Source organism: Beta vulgaris, chromosome 1, assembly GCF_026745355.1.
Source record: "Beta vulgaris subsp. vulgaris cultivar EL10 chromosome 1, EL10.2, whole genome shotgun sequence".
NCBI lineage: Eukaryota > Viridiplantae > Streptophyta > Magnoliopsida > Caryophyllales > Amaranthaceae > Beta > Beta vulgaris.
In genome coordinates this window covers 17,284,116-17,307,393 of record NC_079202.1, presented here as the reverse complement: position 1 = coordinate 17,307,393, position 23,278 = coordinate 17,284,116, and the positions used below count along the sequence as shown (strand labels likewise).

General features: G+C 37.4%; 1 protein-coding gene, 2 long non-coding RNA genes and 1 other non-coding gene across 4 annotated transcripts; 3 read left to right on the top strand and 1 right to left on the bottom strand.

The window, feature by feature from the left end:
- Positions 1 to 7,640: 7,640 nt before the first annotated feature.
- On the top strand, positions 7,641 to 7,743 carry LOC125494534 (small nucleolar RNA R71). Its single transcript, XR_007270781.1, has one exon. It is a non-coding gene; the product is annotated as a small nucleolar RNA R71 (small nucleolar RNA).
- Positions 7,744 to 11,507: 3,764 nt separating this feature from the next.
- On the bottom strand, positions 11,508 to 16,761 carry LOC125498189 (uncharacterized). The gene is made up of 2 exons (XR_007274968.2): positions 16,621 to 16,761; positions 11,508 to 12,155 (listed from the first exon to the last, which is right to left on the bottom strand). It is a non-coding gene; the product is annotated as an uncharacterized LOC125498189 (long non-coding RNA).
- Positions 16,641 to 21,283, top strand: LOC104905655 (butanoate--CoA ligase AAE1). The gene is made up of 2 exons (XM_010694252.4): positions 16,641 to 16,984; positions 19,667 to 21,283. Exons 1-2 carry the CDS (start codon positions 16,787 to 16,789, stop codon positions 21,134 to 21,136), a joined length of 1,668 nt encoding a protein of 555 aa, XP_010692554.1. The 5' UTR covers positions 16,641 to 16,786; the 3' UTR covers positions 21,137 to 21,283.
- A 523-nt stretch (positions 21,284 to 21,806) lies between these two features.
- LOC125498190 (uncharacterized) lies at positions 21,807 to 22,932 on the top strand. The gene is made up of 2 exons (XR_007274969.1): positions 21,807 to 22,128; positions 22,330 to 22,932. It is a non-coding gene; the product is annotated as an uncharacterized LOC125498190 (long non-coding RNA).
- Positions 22,933 to 23,278: the final 346 nt, after the last annotated feature.

Sequence of the window (23,278 nt, the reverse complement as noted above, 5' to 3'; positions counted from 1 at the left end):
AACTCAAAACCCTTCAAGCAAGCAAAATTCAAGTTCAGTGGCTCGGATCACTTTGACCACCAATCAAGCAATAACTTAAGCAAATTTTCGGACGTAGCTGCCCTACATAACTCGCACATCTTGAAAAGGGACTCACCAAGGTGTCACTCCTCTCAATTTTTGTGGCGAGCATAAAGTGTGCCCGATCACTCATCAACCCAACCATAATATCCCTTCCCTCTCACACTCTCATGTGTTTAGAAAAGATATAATATCGCTCATCCTAATCAAGTCGACTCGAATAACAAACTTAAACTTCAACTTTGGCACATTGACTCTGTATCATTCCAATAAACATTCAAACACGTGCTCAAAAGGTCTTTCTCAAGGTTGTAATGGGGCTCGGGTAAAGATACGGGAATTATTTGAGGAATGTGGTGGAAAAGCCCAGAATATGGGAGCAAATAGCACTAATAGAACTAGATGTGGTAAAAACAACTCCCATGGCCTCAATCACAAAATAATTACCAACTTTAGATTTTTTGAACCAACCAACAATTATCTCCTTCAATATAGTTTTCAACAAAATGTATTGTTTTTCTTTCCTTTTTCTTCTCATTAATCGTGATTTCTTAAAACTTAATGAATGGAAATCATGGAGACTTTTCATGTGTTATTTTCCTTTTTTTTCTTTTCTTTCACTTCACTGTGTGTCAACAAAACATGCTATTTTCCAATCAACCCGCAAAATCAACTACACAATATAATATTAACCTAACAAATGCTCCCCCAAGCTAGGCTTGGGACAATAAACATTGAAAAGGCTCAAGGCATGTAATGTGGCTTAATATAGATCCAAAAAGTCATTAGGCTCAGCGGGGCTAGGAAGGAAAAAGTGATTCTTTTAATAACTCTGAGGCTAGAAAAAAACAAACAAACAAACGCCTCTATCACAGCACATGTCCAAAGTTATCAGAAATCAACGAGTACAATGCCAAAGTTAAGATAAGAATGATATGAGGAACTAACACACAAGGATAGTTCGGACGTAAATATACATCCGAAGGCTAGAATGAATCCTTATAATGTATCCAATTCAAGCATGCAGTTAAAGTAGGCGCTTTATCATCAAAATCTACTCAAGACCAAGGCAATTCAAAGATCACATCACAACATCCCAATCACAAATAGCCAACTATCCAGTATAATGAGTTAAATCATTTTTCAAAGCAAAGTTCGGGGCACAGGGAAGCAATTAAACTATTCATGTTCAACTCGTATTTCTAATATTTTTTTAGCAATATTTCATTTTTTTTTTGTTTTTGTTCTTATTTTAAAGCAATTAAACTAACTTATCTAGCTTAAAGAACACAGTAAAACTAATTTATCTAAAAAACAGTAACAGTGAGAGTAGTACTTACAGAATTCCTCCCCTAAGTTGAACGTGGCAATGACCGCATTGCAACAAGGGGAAAGAGTGACATGGATATCAGTCACCCATGAGAATATCCTCACCATCGTCATCCTCACCTCCGTCATCGTCACCGCCGCCGCCTTAGCTACAGGATCCTAGCTGGCTGTAACTCGGGTTCCAAGTGTACCAAGAAGGGTATGCATCATGCTCAGCAATTCGATGAAGGTAACAGTTCTCGTCATACATCGAATACAGAGCCAGGTGCTGATCATTGGCCAATGTATCGATACGCTGACTGAGGCTATGTAGAATTGCACCATTGGCATCAACCTGTTGGCTGATGCCCTGAATAGCTGTCGTGTTAGCCGTAATGCCAGTCTTCATCCGCTGGAGCAGGCTCATCATCTCCTGAAAATCAAAAGAGGGAGGAAGAGTATAATATGGGGGAGGGGGAGCATCAGAAGTAGAGGGGTATCCTCAATATGGGATGGGCGATGATGGTAGGTACGCTCGGGTATCGGGGGAATAGGGTGAGGAAAGTCAGAACCAGCAATAAGAAGGTGGTAATTAGGTTGACCAGCAATAAGAAGGCGATGGTAATCGGGGGGATGCCCAATCTCCCCTCGTTTGAGGACACGGAGTATTCTAGCAAACTTCGGGAGGGTTAGTGTGAAATCCTGGGTAAGTAGCCTATATGTCACATGTGATATCGGTCCATTTCGAGGGTGGGTAACCATTAGACTGCTATAAAACTCATAGACAAGCACATGATACGTGTTAACATGTATGGGAAAAAAGGATTCCATCCCAATTATTTTCATAAAGTCCCTAAATTCAGAGGAAATCCCTAAATTACTTAAGAACTCAATGTCAAAAAAAAGTAGTAGGACTCACCTCAAGCCCCTTGAGGCGCTGAAATCGTTCCCGCTGTTATTCGGTGCGTAAAATAACATCCGGGAAGGTGTCGTCCCGGGGGATGATCGGTGGTGGTGGTGGTTGTGAGCCGGTGCCATTTTTTCGCCGCCTTGTAAACATATTGCTTGAATGCCTAAGAATTAAGAAGCTTCTACTCACTCTATAATGGTGGAAGAGAAGAGAAAGCTTGTACTCACTCACCCTCACTTTAATGGTGGAAGAGATGAAGAAGAAGATGGAGGTGAGAGATATAGTAGAAGAAAGTGAAGAAAGTGAAGTAAGAGATGGGTAGGAAGTGATGAGGGAGGTAATTTGGTGAAAGTTTGAGGATTTGAGTGGAGTTCTTCAATGGTGGAAGGTGAGTTTTTGGAGAAAACGATGAGAGTATTTGGGGGTTAGGGTTTGGAGGAGAGAGAGTGTGTGAGAGAAAGTGAGTGAAGAAGGGGAAAACTTCTTTAATTAGTGCAGCCGGTCCCCGAGCCTGATCGGGCGCCCAAGCCCGATCAAATCGGGCGTCTTCTTTTTCTTTGTGAATTTCGCCAGTTTATGTTACGGGCCCGATCGGGCGAAGTCGCCCGACAGCATCGGGCGTGAGTATTTTTTTCCTGCAATTTTAAGTCTGGTTACGGGCCCGATCGGGCGTTCCTTGCCCGACAAGATCGGGCGTCAGTTTTTCTTCCCCTTTTCAATTTTGGTTGCGGGCCCAATCGAGCGTTGTCGCCCGACATCATCGGGCGTTTTTGTTTTTTTTTGTTTTATGTCGTTCTTAAGTTTGACGGAGGTAACCCCCGATCAGGCGTTATGGCCCGATGGCATCGGGCGTTCCCCATTTTCAGCAGTTCGTTGTTTCCGTTACGGACCCAATCGGGCGAAGTAGCCCGATGGCATCGGGCGTTTCTCCAGTAAGTGATGGCTCGAATTTTCATGGGTTTCTCCAATTGATCACCAATCCTTCACACATGTAGCTTTTAAAAACATGATTAGTACCCTCTCACTCTCTCACCAAACTACAAATTTTGCAAAAGTACAAAAAAAAAGAAAGCGAAGGAAGGAAAGAAATCGGGTTGCCTCCCGATTAGCTCTGGTTTATAAAGGTCCTGCACGACCATAATGCTTCATCCCTTAAGCAGAAGGGGATGGGGGTTGCAGGTTTAACTCCTCTACAGATCCAACAAGGATTCCTGTATGGTACAACTTCAAACATTGTCCATTAACTTTGAACTTCTCACTTGTTGCATTCATCACCTCAATAGAACCAAACTTGTTTGTATTAGTGACAGAAAAGGGACCAGACCACCTAGACTTTAGCTTACCAGGAAAAAGTTTTAGTCTAGAGTTGTACAATAAAACCTTGTCACGAATAGAGAACTCCCTACTCAAAATTGTCTTATCATGCCATCTCTTAGTGCGCTCTTTGTAGAGACGCGAACTATCATAGGCATTCAATATGAGTTCATCAAGCGCATTGATTTGCAATAGGCGTTTTTCTCCTGCTAATTTAGCATCAAGGTTTAACTACTTAACAACCCAAAAAGCCTTATACTCTAGTTCGACAGGTAGGTGACATGCTTTACCATATACTAGCCTATAAGGGGTGGTGCCAATAGGGGTCTTAAAGGTAGTTCTATAAGCCCATAATGTGTCATCTAACTTATCACTCCAATCCTTTCTAGATTTGGCTACCACTTTCTCCAAGATAGTCTTTATTTCACGATTAGACATTTCTACTTGCCCACTTGTCTGAGGATGGTATGCTAGACCAGTCCTATAGTAGACGCCATATTTCTTCAGTAAGACTTCAAAAGTTCTTTTCTGAAAATGGGATCCACCGTCACTAATGACAACCCTTGGTACCCCAAACCTGAAAGATAGTTTTTTTGAACATTTTCATGACAACCTTAAAGTCATTAGTTGATGATGCAATGACTTCTACCCATTTAGACACATAGTCAACAACAACAAGTATGAAATTGTTGCTTGAGGAAGAGGGAAATGACCCATAAAATCAATACCCCATACATCAGATAGTTCAACTTCCAAAATGGGGGTCTGGGGTTTCTCATGTCTACGGAAAATATTTCCTATTCGTTGGCATGCATCACAAGACTTAACAAAAGTACTAGCATCGTGAAATAGAGTCGGCTGGTAAAAACTAGACTGAAGTACCTTAGCAATTGTTTTGGAGGGCCTAGCATGGCCTCCACATGGAAGGGAGTGAGAGTGCTTCAGAATTTCATGCACCTCTTACTCTGGGATACATCGCATGTAGATGGTGTCAGCACAAAGCTTATAAAGAAGAGGATCATCCCAAAAGTACTTCTCGGCATCATGGAGAAATTTCTTCCTCTGCTGGTAACTCAACTCTGGGGAGTTTGTCCACTCACACAGAAGTTGGCGAAGTCTGCATACCACGGGGTGACGGAAGTGACTGCCAGGAGCTTATCATCAGGAAATGAGTCATCAATGGGTAGGCCTTCTTCCATATCCTTGTACTGCAATCTGGACAAGTGATCAGCCACTACATTTTCTGCTCCCTTTTAATCTCTGATCTCCAAGTCGAATTCTTGGAGTAGCAAAATCCATCGAATGAGTCGAGGCTTTGCTTCCTTGTTGGCTAGGAGGTACTTCAATGCAGCATGATCGGTGTAGAGAATGATCTTAGACCCAAGCAGATAGGTCATGAACTTGTCCCGTGCATAGACCACAGCTAGAAGCTCTTTCTCCGTGGTGACATAGTTAACTTGAGCTTCATCTAGTATCTTACTAGCATAGTAGATGGCATGAAGGATGTTGTCCTTCCTCTGACCAAGTACAGCTCCCACCGCATAATCGCGAGCGTCACACATAATCTCAAATGGGAGGGTCCAATCTGGAGATCGAATGATAGGAGCAGTAATCAGAGCTTGCTTGATCATGTTGAAAGACACAAGACACTCATCAGTAAACAGGAACGGGGCATCCTTGAGGAGCAACTGATTAAGTGGTTTAGCAATTTTAGAGACTACTCTTGTAACAATTAGTTCATTTTTCTCATTTTTAACTACTGTAGTACCACCCTTTTTAGGAACCACTTGAACTGGACTCACCCACTTAGAATCAGAAATGGGATAGATGATCCCAGCATCAAGCAATTTCATAACCTCTTTCTTGACAACATCCTGTATATTGGGGTTCAAACGATGATGCCCTTGTATACTAGGACGATGATCATCCTCGAGATGAATTTTATGCATGCAAAAGTTAGGGCTTATGCCTTTCAAGTCATCAATACTATATCCAATGGCCTTTTTATGTTGTCTCAAAACAAACAAAAGTTGGGACATTTGACCATCATTTAGTGAAGCACTAACAATCACTGGGCAATTTTCAGATTCATCCAGAAAAGCATATCTTAGAGAAGGGGGAAGGGGTTACAGTTCAGGTTTCTTTACCTCTACCGGTTGAGCAGCACATACTAACCGTTCCTCCTCGTGAGTGGTGATACCGTCAAGCTCTGCACAGGTAAGAGCTGCTTCCCAATCATGCACTTTAGTATTCATGGGACTATCATCACCTGTGGAAGATGCAAAACAAAGCAAAGCCTCCAAAGGTACCCGTAGAAGGGATTGAGGCTTGTCATCATTAACCAGCACATTAATGACATCTATTCTATAACAGACTTCCTATAGCATGGGACTTTTCAAGGCATTGGTCAAACTAAAAGTTACCTTATCATCTCCCACAATCAAAGTCAATTTCCCATTTCTAACATCTATGACAGCTCCAACAGTATGAAGGAATGGTCTCCCTAAGATGATTGGGATTTGAGTATCCTCTTCCATGTCAAGCACAACAAAATCTACTGGAATATAAAATTTACCTACCCTCACATAAACGTCCTCTAAGATACCTAGGGGGTATTTAACAGAACGGTCGGCCATTTGAAGAGTAATGTTGGTACATTTTAAATCTCCCATGTCAAGCTTTTTGCAACTAGTAAGGGGCATGACACTAACACTATCACCTAAATCACATAAGGCTTTGTCAATAAAAATGGTGCCAATGTTACAAGGGATAGAGAAGCTCCCCGGATTTTTCAATTTAGGAGGAGATGATTTTGCAAAAGCGCACTACATTCTTCAGTAAAGGCAACAATATAAACTGCATTAAAGGCTCTCTTCCTAGTCAGAATTTCCTTCAAAAATTTGGCATATGCAAAAACTTGAATGGGACAGTTAGCTGAAGATTCTTTACTACCTCCATAAACTTACCGAGTTGGTGATCAAGCTTATTGTTCGATAAACAATTGGGGAATGGTACCTTTATCGCAGGAGTGGTAGATGAAGTTTTTTCAGGTACTATCTATTTCTCTGCATTTGTATTGGTGGTCTCCTCAAGAGCAGTTGAAGTTTCAGTGACATCTGCAATTTTTTCTGGCTCAACCGGACCATCCTTAAGCATTGTGGGACCATCATAATGTGTTCCACTCCTAAGAGTGATGACATTGGCAGTATCCCTTGGTTGCATTGATTGTGAAGGTAATGCCCCAGGTGGCCTACTAGCAGAAGAACTAGCCAACTGAGCTAGTTGAGTCTCCAACATCTTGTTATGCGTACCCAAATTTTCCAGTTGAGTTTTTGTGTCGGCTTGAAAAGCATTGAACCCTTTCTGCATCTGGAACATCATGTTCTTCAACTCCGTCATGGCTGGGTCCGTAGTAAGAGCAGGTTGTTGAGGTGCTTGATTTCTCTGAAAGCCAGATGGAGCTTGTTGTGCTGGTTGACATTGTTGACCTTGTTGTTGAGGCACATATGGTTGTTAAGGCAGAGGGTTCAACACATTAGTACTCCTATATGAAAGGTTTGGATGGTGTCTCAATCCGGGATTATAGGTCTTATAATATGGGTTGAACTGGTTCCTAGGTTGTGACTGAAAACCATTAACTGCCTCACAATTACCCCCTACAGTAGAGGATAGGAGCGCAGGACACTCTTGAGAGTTGTGCCTAGGTATCCCACAAGCATCACAAAGGTGAACATTGTAGTTAGAAGCACTAGCCATCGCGTTAACACTCATGTGGGAGGAGTCATTACATAACTTCAAGGAATCAATCTTTTGGGTTAGAGTAGCTAGTTGCCAAAACAGTAAGGAAATGGCTTCAACATCATGTTTACCTCCCTTTTTCATAGAGTAACGAATAGTAGATGCTTGATTAGATGCTAGTTTCTCCAAAAGTTCATACCCTTCCTCAATCGCTTTATCCATGAAGAACCCACCGGATGCTCCAGCAATTACCCATCGTGTATCTGCATCAACTATAGTGTAGAAAATCTGACACCAATACCACTGATCCAAACTATGATGAGGACAGAGACGCTGCAATTGAACCGCTCCCAAGCTTCATATAAAGACTCACCAGGATCTTGGGTGAAAGTAACTATGACATGTCTCATATCGGCAGTCTTTTGGTAAGGGTACCACTTGATAAGGAAAATCTTGGAAAGTTCTGCCCATGTGGTGATGGTGGAAGGCAACTTATTATACCAAAATAGAGCTTTGTCGCGCAGAGAGAAGCCAAATAGGAGGAGTTTCATCTCATCAGGAGTAACACTAGCCTGTTTCTGAGTAGCACAACACTGTAAGAACCTCTACAGGTGCTGATTTGGGTCTTCAATGGTAACCTAGCGAACTGATTATTCTGAACCATATTCAGAACACGAGACTTGATCTCAAAATTCGTAGCGGCAATAGTGGGCATTCGTACCCCATTAGGCACATTATCAGGAGATGGTTGTGCGTAGTCTCTGAAGGTTTGTGTAATATTCTCACCCATGTTGAGAGTAACAGGTGAGGCGGGGAATTCTACGTGCGGTGAAGATGGTGGAGAAGGTGTCTTTTAGGAGGTATCCCTGCAGACAGCTTTGAATGCTTAGTTTTCTTTATGAGTCTACGAGCGGTCTTTTCAATCTCCGGATCGAATGGGATGAGATTTGGGGATTTCAATTTCTTGCTCATACACCAAAAACACTAAAACAAACGTGAGATGCTCCAAAGAGCAGGTGTTCTTCAGAGTAGAGGTTAGTTTAATACTATAATTCAGACAAAATAAAAATAAACCGTCTCCCCGGCAACAGTGCCAGAATTTGATAGGCTAAGTCGTATCACCTAATCAAAAATAACCTAAGGTCCACTAACTAGTAGTCAGGGAAGTCGGGATCGAATCCAAAGGGAGAAAGTTATATTATTATATCTGAACTCTAATAATACACTAACAAAATCAGATGAATAGAGTTATGTTACTAAACTAAGAAAATAACAAAACTAAATAAGAAGGTATAAATTGATTAATAAAGCACTAGAATCATGGATCACTATGCATACAATTCGGGAAATCGGGGATGAATAACAACCACCTAATTAATAAGTCAAACTGTCTAGGGCACATGTAATTTCTCTCGAACATTACCTCCCTCAAATATCACCCAGCCGCTCTCGCATGGTCAAGGGTCACTTTGCCTAATGATTGAAAGCTTATACGGTATCTCTCCTCTCGAAGCAGATTCTGTATTACAACAATAGAAATATAAATCAGGCCTAACTTGTAAATCTAGCAAGAAGATTCAACCATAGGAAACAATTGAAATACAACGCAATTAAACTAATCTACCAATCCCTCATTTCATATATAGATCCCCACAATCCTAGAAATACAACTACTCACTCATAATTATGAAAACAATAACAAAATTAATATGAAAACTCATACTTTGAAACATTGTCAATAACTAAGAAAAGAATCTAATTAACAATAGAAGAAGTAATAAAGAAAGATTACCGAATTATATTAAACTTGTGAATAAGAAAAACATTTGATCTTGAATTGAAATCAAAAATCACTAAATTAGGGTTCTTGAAACACTCACTGGAGAAAACTAATAATAAAAACCAAGATGTCTTCTAGAAATTCTAATTTTACTATTTATACAACCTAATAGAAAAAAGTCTCGAAAATCAGCCCCGGATTCATTAACAATCGCGTGGCGCAACGTCGCCCAATCGGGATCCAAAATAGGGAAAGCAGCTCAAAATCACAGGCGCCCGATGTCATCGGGCCGCCCAAAAGTTCAGTGACTGCGCATCAGATTTTCCATGGGGCCCGATGTTGTCGGGCCTAATCGCCCGATCCGACATCAACAGCGAATTACGACTGGGCTTCAACGCACGATCAGGCCCGCAATAGAAATCCTTGTCTTGCTTCTGCGCCCAATCGGGCTGTACTGCCCGATTCTATGGGGACGATCATCATTCACTCGTTTCTTGGCTCAAGAGCCATCTTTGGCTCTTTGTTTGCTCAAGGTTCCGGAAAGCATCCTCGGGATCTTGGGACTCAGCGTCCAACCTCTCCAATCCAATGTAGCGGTCATATAACGGATAGAAAGTAGGTAATAGTTCCCTAAAACCTTCGATACAACACAAAACATCAAACCATAACTAGATGGAGAGAGTTAGTACAAAATGGCTCCTAAGAGCACCATAAACATCACTTTTAGCATATAAGTAGGGGAGAAAAACTCTATATATAATCATAACATCATAAAGGAAAAAGCATTCAAAGTGATCATAATGAAGCTATATCAATTGCAAGGAGTATTGAAGACACACTCGCAGAATCGACAATTCGTATCGTATTTAAAAATAACCCATAGTTAGGGTATTGAAAGCGAACATGCTAAAGTTGGGGATATTCTAATCCATTTTTTTTTTCCAATATAATATCATAACTATGCTAGCAAAAACAATTCACTTGTGAGTAAACACTCATTAAATGTTAATTTCTAATAATTCTTGTTTATATAGGAAAACATATTATAACATGGTTTTCTCTCCATGGTGAAAGGGTGATTGCTTAGGTCTTAAGCTAGTCGTTCCCTGCCGTCGATGGGTCTCCAAAAACACCCTAGCTTTCTCCATAATATAATTAAGTTAAGGAATGTAATAAAGTAAGTAGTTCTATTTTGCACTTTAATAAGGAAGCCAATGTAATAGTAACCCGTGAAGTTGATGGTATTACGTCGCTTGCAATTCAAGCTGCCATTGACGCGATAAATGAAGCGTTCAAGTCCCAAAATCTGGGGCAGTGGTGAGTCCTACTTTGCTGAAGGATAAACCAGTACGCTCGGAGATGCCAGAGGTGTTACATGTTGAAGATGATGTAGGAGATAAAATTGAGAAGAATGATTTGATTCCAGAGAACCCGCAACAGAAGGGAGGGGTTGCGTAAAGATTAGAGCTTTCCCATGCAGCCAAATGGTCGACTATTACAGTGGGAAAAGCTCTCACTGCTAAAGGCCCCTCTCTCAAGTTCCTTCCCCCTGTGGTGAAGGAAGGTAAAAGAGTAGCTCAACTTTCTCAATCTGAAGTTGATAGTCTTTCTGAAATTTGGTCTACTGCTGTAATTTTGTATCTTGTATGGCAAACACCATCTATTGGAGCCATCACTAGATATGTTGATCAGACCTGGAATCATGTCTCAAAACCTAGAATTTTTCTGCATGATAAAGGTTATTTTATTGTCAAGTTTGCAAGTATAGTGGATAGGAATGGAATCCTTTATGTTGGGCCTCACATGATTAACAGTCGACCTATGGTGATTATGTAACACCTCGATAATTTTCTCTTTTCCAACATACCTTTTCAATATAAAACTTAAAAAAATCATCAAAGCATTATTACCCGTGAGATAATGTATCGGCTTATTCAAAATTTTGTAGCAGAAAACATAATAAATAACTTTTAGTCAACTACAAAGTCACAACCAACAAAGTCAAAAAGTCAAACTAAAACCAAAACCAACTATAAAATATATATAAATATATATATATATATATATATATATATATATATATATACATACATACATATATATATATATATATATATATATATATATATATATATATATATTACAAACTTCCAAAGTATGATAATTAGACTACACAAGCTCTCCAATCACGAATCTAATGATGCACCATCTTCAAACCTGTAGATGGAAAATGCATTAATGATCCCGAGAGACTGCTCATCGAAATGGATCATTACATGATCAATAAGGCATAGTCATGATCAACACACACAAACAAAAGCACGTAATCAGCAAGGTTGAGTACTACATAATAACAAATAAATAAACAATCCTAACATGATACTAATACATAACAAATAGGAATAAATAATAATATATTAAACTTGCAGATAACTCTTACTGAACTAAACTTTACAACCAACATTTTATTTACTTTAAATGGAATAGTCAATAGAACAAGTTATCTGACTAAAAATCGCGATTCTGTATTTCCATGACCTACGATATCGAGGAACCTTTGAAATAAAAATAGGAACAGTGATCAATCCGATTCCAGGAAAAGCCATGTACTGCAACTCTCTACTTGTCCAACACTTTAGACGTGCACAAGTCTAATGCTATTGCTATCCACATTTCACTTCACATGATTTATAATTTTGTTATGACTTACAAGCAATGCAGATAATACTATTATCAAACAATCAAAACTTTCATTTTTATCTTAGGATTAGATAAGTGATCAAGAAGCTGCAGGTGGAAATGGATGCCTCTCTTATCCACTAGATGCTGATAGAGGTCGAGAACTATGAACTTCACCAACTTGCAATGATTATACAGGAAGTGACAGGGTATGTTAAGTGCAACTTTGAAGCTCAATTTCTGCATGTGCGACGAGAAACAAATATGGTTGCTCATAAGCTTGCTAAGCTGGGAATGGAGATGAAGGAAGACTCGAAAACTCATGTCTTAGTCCCAGATTGTGTGAGGAAGGACATGAAGAGAGATCTGCAAGATATCACGATCCTGGAGGATTAAGCTTGACTGGAGGATTAAACAATCAAAACTTTCATTTTTCACGCATGTTGATGCACTACTTTGAGCCTTTCTCTAATTTTTATTTGTAAAAAATATAAAAGTCGATATTCTAAAAGTACATATTGAGACAAATCAAATAAGACCCCACATGATTATATTTTCTCTTAACCATAAATTACAAATGATAATCAAAGGAAAATTTGTTAATATTGTCAAAAGTAAAAGTGCAATTATTAAATAGGAACGAAGATAGTAGTAAATTAGATGCCGATTCGTAGATCTTAGAAAAAACATAATGGTGAGTAAAATTCATAATATTCACTTTGTAAATTTAAATAATACTTAAATTATAAATTTCGAATTATACATTATGCATGTGAGTCTCATCCAATGACTTGCTCCATGACGTTAATCATCTCATAATCCAATCTTCACTTTGTATTAAAATAACTCATAATTTTTTCCCAAAAACTATTAGTCTAAGCCATTTTTTTTAGATCACACTCCATGACATTTTTTTTGCATGACCCAAAACACACACATGAGCGGATATGCTCTAATAAGGCTACACTTTTTTCTATCCTTAATCATTCCATCTATTAGGAATTTTATCGAGTGGAGAGTCTCCTAATATTACATTTCTTACTTTTTACCTTATTGAAAAAAAGCAATAATTATCAATAATAAGTCAACCTTTATTCGGTTTGCAAAAAATAAGTCATCTTTTGAGTATTCAGTACCCATCATTTCAAACAAGTTAAACCATAAATAATATGACTTTTTTTTCTTTCGTTTTTGTAATTTTTAATTTGTTTTTGTTTTCCGTCTCATCCTTTTGAAAAGTTAAACATATCATATCTAAGCGATTAAATAAGTTAACAACAAGCAAGTACTTGTTAAAAAGAGATTGGTATTAAATGTTGACGTATTTAAGGACTATAATTTTTTGCACGCGATGCGTGCTTGAATTTTTTTCGAAATAGAAGCTCGATTTTCTTCGACATAAGAATCAAAATTTGAACATTAGACATACGAAGCATAATTGTTTTTAGTTGCAAAAATTGATTGGTTTAGTTTATGTCACTTAAGTCTCTCACCATTCTTTTTGTTTTTGTTTTTTTTTTTTTACTTTTCAAAGTTAAATTCTATGAACAAAATAGAAATTTTATTGAATTTATTTATGATTTCTAATATTATAGTTTTTTAGTTGATTTTTGATTAAGTACAGTACTTCATAAATTGTAAAGAAAGAGGACACTTTGATTTCAAGTCAATTTTTTCATAGGTTGTAGTTTGTAAGTAAATTTTTATGTCTTTGTAAAGTTTCCTCATTTTAGTTATTTGCATAATTATGACCCACCATTAATTGTGAATGGTTCTTGAAAATAGTGATTTGTAAGTAAATTTTTGTAAATGTTTTTGTATGTATTGACGTTCTAGGTTATTAGTTTTAGTTTGTATGTTAATTTTAAGTTTTAACAAAGTTTCCTGATTATTTGAGTGATTTGCGTGATTTTTATAATGTGATTTTCTCAATTGTATGAGTGATTTTTAAAGTTTATTCTTTTAAGTGATTTGTGAGTGATTTTTAAGTGAGTGTTGTAAATTGATTTTTGGTAGTTTTCTTTGAGTGGCGATTTTGATTTTGACATTTCTTTTGTAATTTAGCAAGGGAAGTGGGGCAAAATAGAATTTTTCAAAAGAGGTCACCATTGCTCCCCCCTTCCCTTATGTAATAAAATAACTCATAATTTTTTCCCAAAGACCATTAGTCTAAGACCATTTTTTTTAGATCACACTGCATGACATTTTTTTTGCATGACCCAAAACACACACATGAGTGGGTATGCTCTAATAAGGCTACACTTTTTTCTATATCCTTAATCATTCCATCTATTAGGAATTTCATCGAGTGGAGAGTCTCCTAATATTACATTTCTTACTTTTTATCTTATTAAAAAAAAGCAATAATTACCAATAATAAGTCAACCTTTATTCTGTTTGCAAAAAATAAGTCATCTTTTGATTATTTAGTACCCATTATTTCAAACAAGTTAAACCATAAATAATATGACTTTTTTTCTTTCGTTTTTGTAATTTTCAATTTGTTTTTGTTTTCCCTCTCATCCTTTTGAAAAGTTAAACATATCATATCTAAGCGATTAAATAAGTTAACAACAAGCAAGTACTTGTTAAAAAGAGATTGGTATTAAATGTTGACGTATTTAAGGATAATAAAAAGATTGACTTGTTTTCATTAAATGACTTAAAAATTGACTTAGTCTTGGCAACTTTTCCATAAAAAACCAATTACCCATTGATGTAAAACAATAGATCGCGGTTACTCCAAATTCATTAACTGAACTTCTATTCATCGCCTTAAAATTACTTAAATCTTCCCAACTACCATGTAAATGTACCATTATACCCTTGGATGCTTTTACCACTCTCTCTACCACCACCTAAAATCACTAGCCACCAATCGCTACCTCCAACCCACCGACGATCACCACCGACGACAACAATGTCTTCCGAGGACGTAATTTTTTTCCGGCAAGGTAAATTTTTTTTTCAACGAATCCCAAGGGGTTAACGTGTGGCCTCCAGGTTGGCTCCATATGCGCACAACATGTGTCCTAGACGTTGTATCCATGGATGCAACGTCCAGGGCAGACGTTGAGTCCATGGATACAACATCCAGCACCAACATTTAGCCCCATGGAATTTTTTTCAAAACAGAAACTCGATTTTCTTCGACATAAGAATCAAAATTTGAACATTAGACATATGAAGCATAATTGTTTTTAGTTGCAAAATTTGATTGGTTTAGTTTCTGTCAGTTAAGTCTCTCACCATTCTTTTTTTTTTTTTTTTTTTTCTCAAAGTTAAATTCTATGAACAAAATAGAAATTTTATTGAATTTATTTATGATTTCTAATATTATAGTTTTTTAGTTGATTTTTGATTAAGTACCATACTTCATAAATTGTAAAGAAAGTGGACACTTTGATTTCAAGTCAATTTTTTCATAGGTTGTAGTTTGTAAGTAAATTTTTATGTTTTTGTAAAGTTTCATCATTTTAGTTATTTGCATAATTATGACCGACCATTAATTGTAAATGGTTCTTGAGAATAGTGATTTGTAAGTAAATGTTTGTAAATTTTTTTGTATGTATTGACGTTCTAGGTTATTAGTTTTAGTTTGTATGTTAATTTTAAGTTTTAATAAAGTTTCCTGATTATTTGAGTGATTTGCGTGATTTTTATAATGTGATTTTCTCAATTGTATGAGTGATTTGTAAAGTTTCTTCTTTTAAGTGATTTGTGAGTGATTTTTTTCTAAAAATTCATGAGTCTAAGACCATTTTTTTAGATCACATTCCATGACATTTTTTTTGCATGACCCAAAACACACACATGAGTGGATATGCTCTAATGAGGCTGCACTTTTTTCTATCCTTAGTCATTCCATCTAGTAGGAATTCCATCGAATGGAGAGTCTCCTACTATTACATTTCTTACTTTTTACCTTATTGAAAAAAAGCAATAATTATCAATAATAAGTCAACCTTTATTTTGTTTGCAAAAAATAAGTCATCTTTTGATTATTTAGTATCCATCATTTCAAACAAGTTAAACCATAAATAATATGACTTTTTTTTCTTTCGTTTTTGTAATTTTTAATTTGTTTTTGTTTTCCGTCTCATCCTTTTGAAAAGTTAAGCATATCATATCTAAGCGATTAAATAAGTTAACAACAAGCAAGTACTTGTTAAAAAGAGACTGGTATTAAATGTTGACGTATTTAAGGATAATCAAAAGATTGACTTGTTTTCATTGAATGACTTAAAAATTGACTTATTCTTGACAACTTTTCCATAAAAAACCAATTACCCATTGATGTAAAACAGTAGATCACGGTTGCTCCAAATTCATTAACTGAACTTCTATTCATCGCCTTAAATTTACTTAAATCTCCCCAACTACCATGTAAATGTACCATTATACCCTTGGATGCTTTTACAACTCTCTCTACCACCACCTAAAATCACTAGCCACCAATCGCTACCTCCAACCCACCGACGATCACCACCGACGACAACAATGTCTTCCGAGGACGTAATTTTTTTCCGGCAAGGTAAAATTATTTTTTTAACTAATCCCAAGGGGTTAACGTGTGGCCTCCAGGTTGGCTCCATATGCTTACAACATGTGTCCTAGACGTTGTATCCATGGATGCAACGTCCAGGGCAGACGTTGAGTCCATGGACACAACGTCCAGCACCAACATGTACGCCACACGTTAGCCCCATGGAATTTTGTGTTTATCGGTGGTGCTCGTCAGTGTTAATGGCAACTATGAGAGAGAATATGAATTAGAGGAAGAGTTAAGTTGGAGTAAAAAATATAAAATATAATAAGAATATAATAGTACCTTTAGAGGAGAGTTTGGCGATTGTTTAACCATTGCCGGTGTACCATTCAACTTTCCTTTTATAGATCGGCAAAAGAGTCTTAACCTATCTTCCAACAAAAACAAATTCCATTGACCTACTATTAGCAAAGCTTGGATATCATCAATCATCAATCATCAATCATCAATGGAGGGATCAATTCGTTGCTCCGCAAACTACGTTCCTCTGACTCCAATCAGCTTCTTAGAGCGCGCAGCACTTGTATATGGAGACCGACCCTCTGTTGTGTATGGAAATGTCAAGTATACTTGGAGAGAGACTTTCGTCAGGTGCACTAAACTCGCCTCCGCTCTCACCGACTTACCCATTTCTTATGGAGATGTTGTAAGTTTCTTCTCTCTTTTTTCTATGGCCTTTTTTTGCTCAAGTTTACTCATGAAACATTTAATTTTTTTTTGTTTTGTACTATGATTCTCTTCATTTCAACTGTTTATACTTCATATGATTGATACAAAAAGTCAGGGTCGGGCCCTATTTGTTTTATTTGATATGGAATCAAAGCATAATATTGTGCTTTTGGTTACTACTTTATTGAATTTTTCACCTTTTCAGCCAGTTAATCATATGTTGCCCCCTCCGTTTCTGAAGGTTGAGCTTTGCCCAATTTAGAACTGCTCTATGCATTTTTTTTTTTTTTGAGATAATCAAGAAACGTAGTATATCTACTTTAAAAACGTTGTACATTTAATCAATAAAGTAGTATACTAGAACAAAAAAAAAAGTCGCTTTGATAATATACCTTGGTGGGCCTGGTTTTTTTTTTTTTTTTTTTTTTTGGTAAAGGTAAGAAAAAAGAAGTTATTAGGAGGTGCCCGCACGAAGGAAATCCTAATTCATCATTTACAAGAATGTTGTTTAAAGCAGAATCATTACAATCTTCAATTAAGAAAGGAGTGTTAACTAAGTGTCTTACATCGGCGATCCAATCTGATACCTCTTTGGCTTCTCAATAGATATGCTTAATATTAATTATATTATAGGAGATGAACTGTTGAGGAAGGCTTTGGATATTTTTGATGATGTATGCGATTTGCCAAGGAGGATCCCAGATGCCTGCATTGATTACTAAAAGGTTATCGCGTTCAATTTGTAGATGTTGAATGCCTTCTTTGATTCCAAGTAAGAGAACTTGTTGGAGAGTTGTGGTTTCTGCTATGTAGACTTGTGGTGGTGCTGAGGTTCTAGTCATAGGCTTGGACAAAGGTACCGTGGTGATCTCGGATGATAATACTTTCTGCAGCGAAAAACTGAGCAACAAAGCCATCAAAGTTGAGTTTGTGAAAAGGATGTGAAGGTGGATCACACGACACAAGGGTAGGGTGCTTCGGCTATTGATAAGGATGAGGATGATGAGGAGAAATGGGGGTGGTGAAATGTGAACCTGTTGCAAGGCAACGATATATGGAGGTTTTAAGAGTCCACTAAGTGAAGTAGAATTGGGCTTTGTGAAAAATTCTACATAAATTTAATTTAGTGCAACATATGACCAGGCCCAAGATATTTACTTTTATGCTCAACATGACTTAAAGGATTTTCCTCAACCTCACAAGGTCTCTATATGAAAGTCTTATGTTGTAACATTAATGGTGGAAAAAAAGTACATGGCTTGGCTGAATTTATCAACCTCAAAAATAAGTTCCAACCGGATATAATCTTCATTTTAGAAACATTAACTAGCACTAGCAATAGCTGCAAAATTTTAGAAGCATTACATTTTGAACATTCGTTTATTGTTGATCCAACTCATTGTGGCGCAATATGGGTATGTTGGAATAGCAAAAACATAATAGTTTAAACATTATGAATTAAAACAACGATGTTTACATCTCAACCTAGAAACAAAGATTACTCCATTGCTGGAGTTTATTGCCCAGCTCAAGAAAGCGAGAAAGATAGCTTTTGGGATCATCTTTGAACTTACTTTTCCAACATTTCTACGCCTTGGCTCCTCCTGGGAGATTTATGCCAAATAAAGATTCTAAGGTATAACATAAAACAGGTCCACAGATGGAAAAAACTATATTCCATGACCATAACTTGTGCTTGTCCAGGTCTAAGCATTTTCTAGATATCTTCTTTTCTTATACTAAATGTTTCTAGGCAAAATGACAATCAACCTTTTTCTTTCTTGGCTAGATCATTCTTACCTTGATAACTCTAGCTGGTTTCGTAAACGATTTTCCTTCTTATATTTCTCTAGATAATTCTAACAAAATTTTCGTAGATAGTATTTTCCAGATTATATTCAATAATAATGAGTACTATTATTGTGAAAAGAGATAAAGAAGATATGATTAGACATTAGAGAGAGGTGTGCCCGGTTGATTTCATAGATTAACCAAGCAAAATACCTCAAATCTTTGATTGTATATTCAGCAATTACATATGTAAATATCTGCATCTATGCCAATGTATACATGTGTGCTTTAAGAACTGGATTTTTCAAATTGAAAAAGGAGAACTATGACTCCGTAGACTGAAAATTTAACTACTTTGACTGTATATTGTTATCATTTTGGTTACAAAAGTGGCACTTGTAGTCATGGTTCTTGGGGAACAGATGATAATAGAGAACAGCGAAAAGAGCTTCGAGTGCCAGAGTATATTGTGGATGGTTAAACTTCCCTGAATATATCCTTTACTGGAACAAAAAGATAGATTAAAGATTGAAAGTGAGGTCAACTAGGGATTTTTACTCTCTCATTTCTCCTTCTTCCAGCGTTATCTGATTGTCTAAAACTCTATATGGGGAAGTGCTTGTTGTTTGTCCTAGTTCACCCCTTCTTCAAAGGCTTAAAAAGAAAGATTCAGTGACCATTTCCCTAGCCTTCTATTATCTTGGAATGCATATGATGTTGTAATGGATGTCTAGAGTCTAGACTAAATATAGGTGGTGCATTCGAAATGTTTCGAGTAATAATACTCATAAGCTTCTTTCAGATTGTAATGGAATATATCAAATGTCTTTGTCAAATTTTCTCATGATCTTTGACATTTGAAATTCAGGTTGCCGCTTTGATCCCTAATGTACCAGCAATGTATGAGTTGCATTTTGCTGTCCCAATGGCTGGGGCAGTCCTCTGCGCCTTTAATACACTTCATGACTCTCCAATGGTATCTGTCTTGCTAAAACATTCTAAGGCAAAAGTTATCTTTGTAGATCATCAATTTTTGGAGGTTGTACACGGAGCACTAGATATTTTGTCCAAGTCAAACTCAGCTCTCCCTCAAATTGTCTTAGTTCTCGATGACCAGTCAATGCCAGTCAGAGTTGGCATGCCTCCTTTTAAGATCTTGGAGTATGAGAGTTATTTAGCAACAGGAAGGCCTAAATTTGATATTCGTAGGCCAAAAGATGAATGGGATCCAATTGCGTTGAATTATACTTCGGGGACTACTTCAAGCCCTAAAGGCGTAGTTTACAGCCACAGAGGTGCATATCTGAATTCTTTGGCAACAGTTCTAGTGAATGAAATGCTTATAGGGCCTGTATATTTGTGGACTCTCCCTATGTTTCATTGCAATGGTTGGTGCTTTACATGGGGTGTAGCAGCTCAAGGTGGGACAAATATCTGCCTGCGCAATGTTATTGCAAAGGATATATTCCGTAATATTACTGAGCACAAAGTTACGCATGTGAGTGGTGCACCAACAGTTCTAAACATGATCATAAATTCTTCGGATGAGGATAAGATGCCTCTTCCGAGCAAGGTGGTAGTGGTGACTGGTGGTGCCCCACCTCCTCCTCAAGTACTCTTGAAAATGGAAGAACTTGGATTTGTAGTAATACATGGATATGGGATGACAGAAACCTACGGGCCTGCTACAGTCTGTGTGTGGAAGCCTGAGTGGGATACTTTACCTCCAGATGAGAGAGCAAAGATTAAGTCCCGGCAAGGAGTGCTTCATATTGGGCTTGAGGAAGTTGATATAAAAGATCCTGTGACTATGAAAAGTGTGCCTGCTGATGCAAAGACAATGGGCGAGGTTATGCTTAGAGGAAATACTGTTATGAATGGGTACTTGAGAGATCTCAAGGCTACTCAGGAGGCTTTTAAGGATGGATGGTTTCATAGCGGTGACTTAGGGGTTATACACCCTGATGGTTATATCGAACTAAAAGATCGCTCTAAGGATATTATAATTTCTGGGGGCGAGAACATAAGTACAATTGAGGTGGAATCTGTGTTATTTAATCATCCGGCTGTTTTAGAAGCAGCTGTTGTGGGACGTCCTGATGATCACTGGGGAGAGTCACCCTGTGCATTCGTAAAGCTGAAGGATGAATGTGATAATGTGACTGCTGCAGATATAATTAAGTTCTGTAGGGATAGCTTACCTCATTATATGGCTCCTCGCTCAGTTGTTTTTGAGGATTTACCAAAGACCTCAACTGGGAAGACGCAAAAATTCATTCTCAGAGAGAAAGCAAAGGCTATGGGGAGCCTTTCTCACAAGAAAACCAGTAAACTATAAGATGTGATGGCCTATTTGCTTGGTTAACTCCTCTGATCGTAATTCTCTGTCCACCAAAATAATACGTTCAAATACATAGTACCTGTATATGACCTTCCGTATGTTACCAGTGACAGTAACTAATAAATGATTGATTCTCTTGGGGTACCTCCTCTATCTTTGTTAGCGTTTACATTATTGAAGTTTTGTTGCTTCACTTGAAACATGGATTTGATTTTGAAGAGTTAGGAACCAATTATTCAGAAATTACTTGCTGCTCAGATGCTGAGCGAGTAAAAAAAATTATGCAAGTCTTCAAAGCCATTGCTTCAAAACAGGAATGATTTTCTTCTCAGAAATACATAGTCTTTTCTTCTGTTAGAACGATATCATCTGCAACTGCAAGTATAAAATTAATGAGCAGCGTACAGGAAAGGTAGTCCAATATATTCAGGCCTCATTCCTCGCCTATTCTTTGCAGTGGGAGTGAGTTAATGCATGATCATTGTCCTCATTCATTTTAAATACATGCCATATGCTTGAGTACTGAAAACATGTCATCGACTGCTTTATTTTCTAATTTTCTTGGCACATAATGTTCCACTACGAATTTGTGGGTTGTGACTTGTGACAGCATGAGTGTAGCGATCTGGTGTCTGTCTCAGCTAGCGCTGCTCTGTAAAGAAGCAAAGTGAAGAACAACGGGTTTTTGGAAAATGATCTGTGATTTTACGAGGTAAGTCCTCTGCTGATGTCAATCTTCTTCATTATCGACAGAATTTATGTTGAACTCTTGATTGTAATGGTCTTTTTCTTTCTTATCTGGGGCAAAAATCGGTACGAGAACTCTTAGTTCTTATAAGATTGTGTGATCTGTTAATCTATTCTGCAGTTTGCCCCTCGTCAAATCATTAGTAAGTCGTACAAGGTGTCTCTAGAATTCAACATTAGTTTCCATACTCTGGAAGATTGAGTAGAGAATCTTAATTCAACCAAGAAACTATAGTGGAGCAGTAAGTATCCTCTGTTTCTCTTGGTATCGCATTTTGCTTTCAAAATTCAACCATTCCGTATCATCCTATCTCTTCGTGATTTTGCTTTAAAAACCTCATGGAGTTGATATTCTCTGGAAATTGGATGGTTTGGTTTTTCTGGTTAAGAAATAGCAGTGATTTGCCAAGTGATACATGTGTCCTACTCCTATATATACACAGGAACATGCATACAACACCCTATATTTTCGATGTTCCAGGTAATGTAGCTAAACTATGTGGCAAGGACATTGTTGCCTAAAGGAGGCGTAGTAGACCCTTGCAAATGATATCCCGGGAGTATTGAGTCCTGGCAATTGTGCAGCAGCTACTGGAGTGGCAGCTGATCCTAGCCAATTCTTGGTGTCACCAGGCTTATCTAGACCATTGGTGAAGAAATCTTCTGCCTTGACCTCAATTGGGTTCTTGCAGAACAGACAGCCCGTTTACGAATACTGAGATATTAACAGACTATATTTATGTTAATGCTTAAGAAACCAAAATATATTTTATACTCATATGGCGATAATAACTAAAATTCTTACATCCATTTTGAGGGTCATCTGTGTGGCGATGCATTAATCTTGGAGCTGCGTTGAAATAGTTGACATATGCTCCAGAAATAGTTACAGATAGAATGGTAAAGTATGCAAAGAATTGGTGAACTACCATGTTTTGACAATCTACTTAAATGTGTAGTTTATTGTGCAATGAGCTTTTGCGTTTTTGTTTTGGGGACTTGTGATGGCTCTTTCTATGGGAATGCTCCTTTAATGTTTTTTGATAGTGGACTGCTTTGGAGTTGAATTGTCATGCATTTCTGGAGGACGTAAAACTTGTCGAGATGGATCGCTGTTAATGACTAGGTATTCCCTGCCAATTTCTATGTGAAGACAATAAATCTCACAAATCAACTGCCATAGGACATTTTTTGTAGCTATCCTAGTACGTAGTCAGCCTACTTGTTGAACAATATAGTTAAAATCAGATTTTGTAGTTTTACTTTTCAAAGACCTCATGGAACATACGACAGCTGCATGAACAAAGTGGTGGCTCAGTTAGACGAAAGAAGTTACAATTCTTTTAAATTTCGAGCTTTTCTAGTTAGGTACATAAGGGTTGGGAGAACTGT

What these genes read in the sequence shown, in the direction of transcription:
- LOC104905655 (XM_010694252.4), top strand. Translation starts at nt 16,787, where the DNA reads ATGGAGGGATCAATTCGTTGCTCCGCAAACTACGTTCCTCTGACTCCA. An exon ending in CCATTTCTTATGGAGATGTT is followed by an intron (nt 16,985 to 19,666) that starts GTAAGTTTCTTC and finishes TTTGAAATTCAG; the next exon opens with GTTGCCGCTTTGATCCCTAA.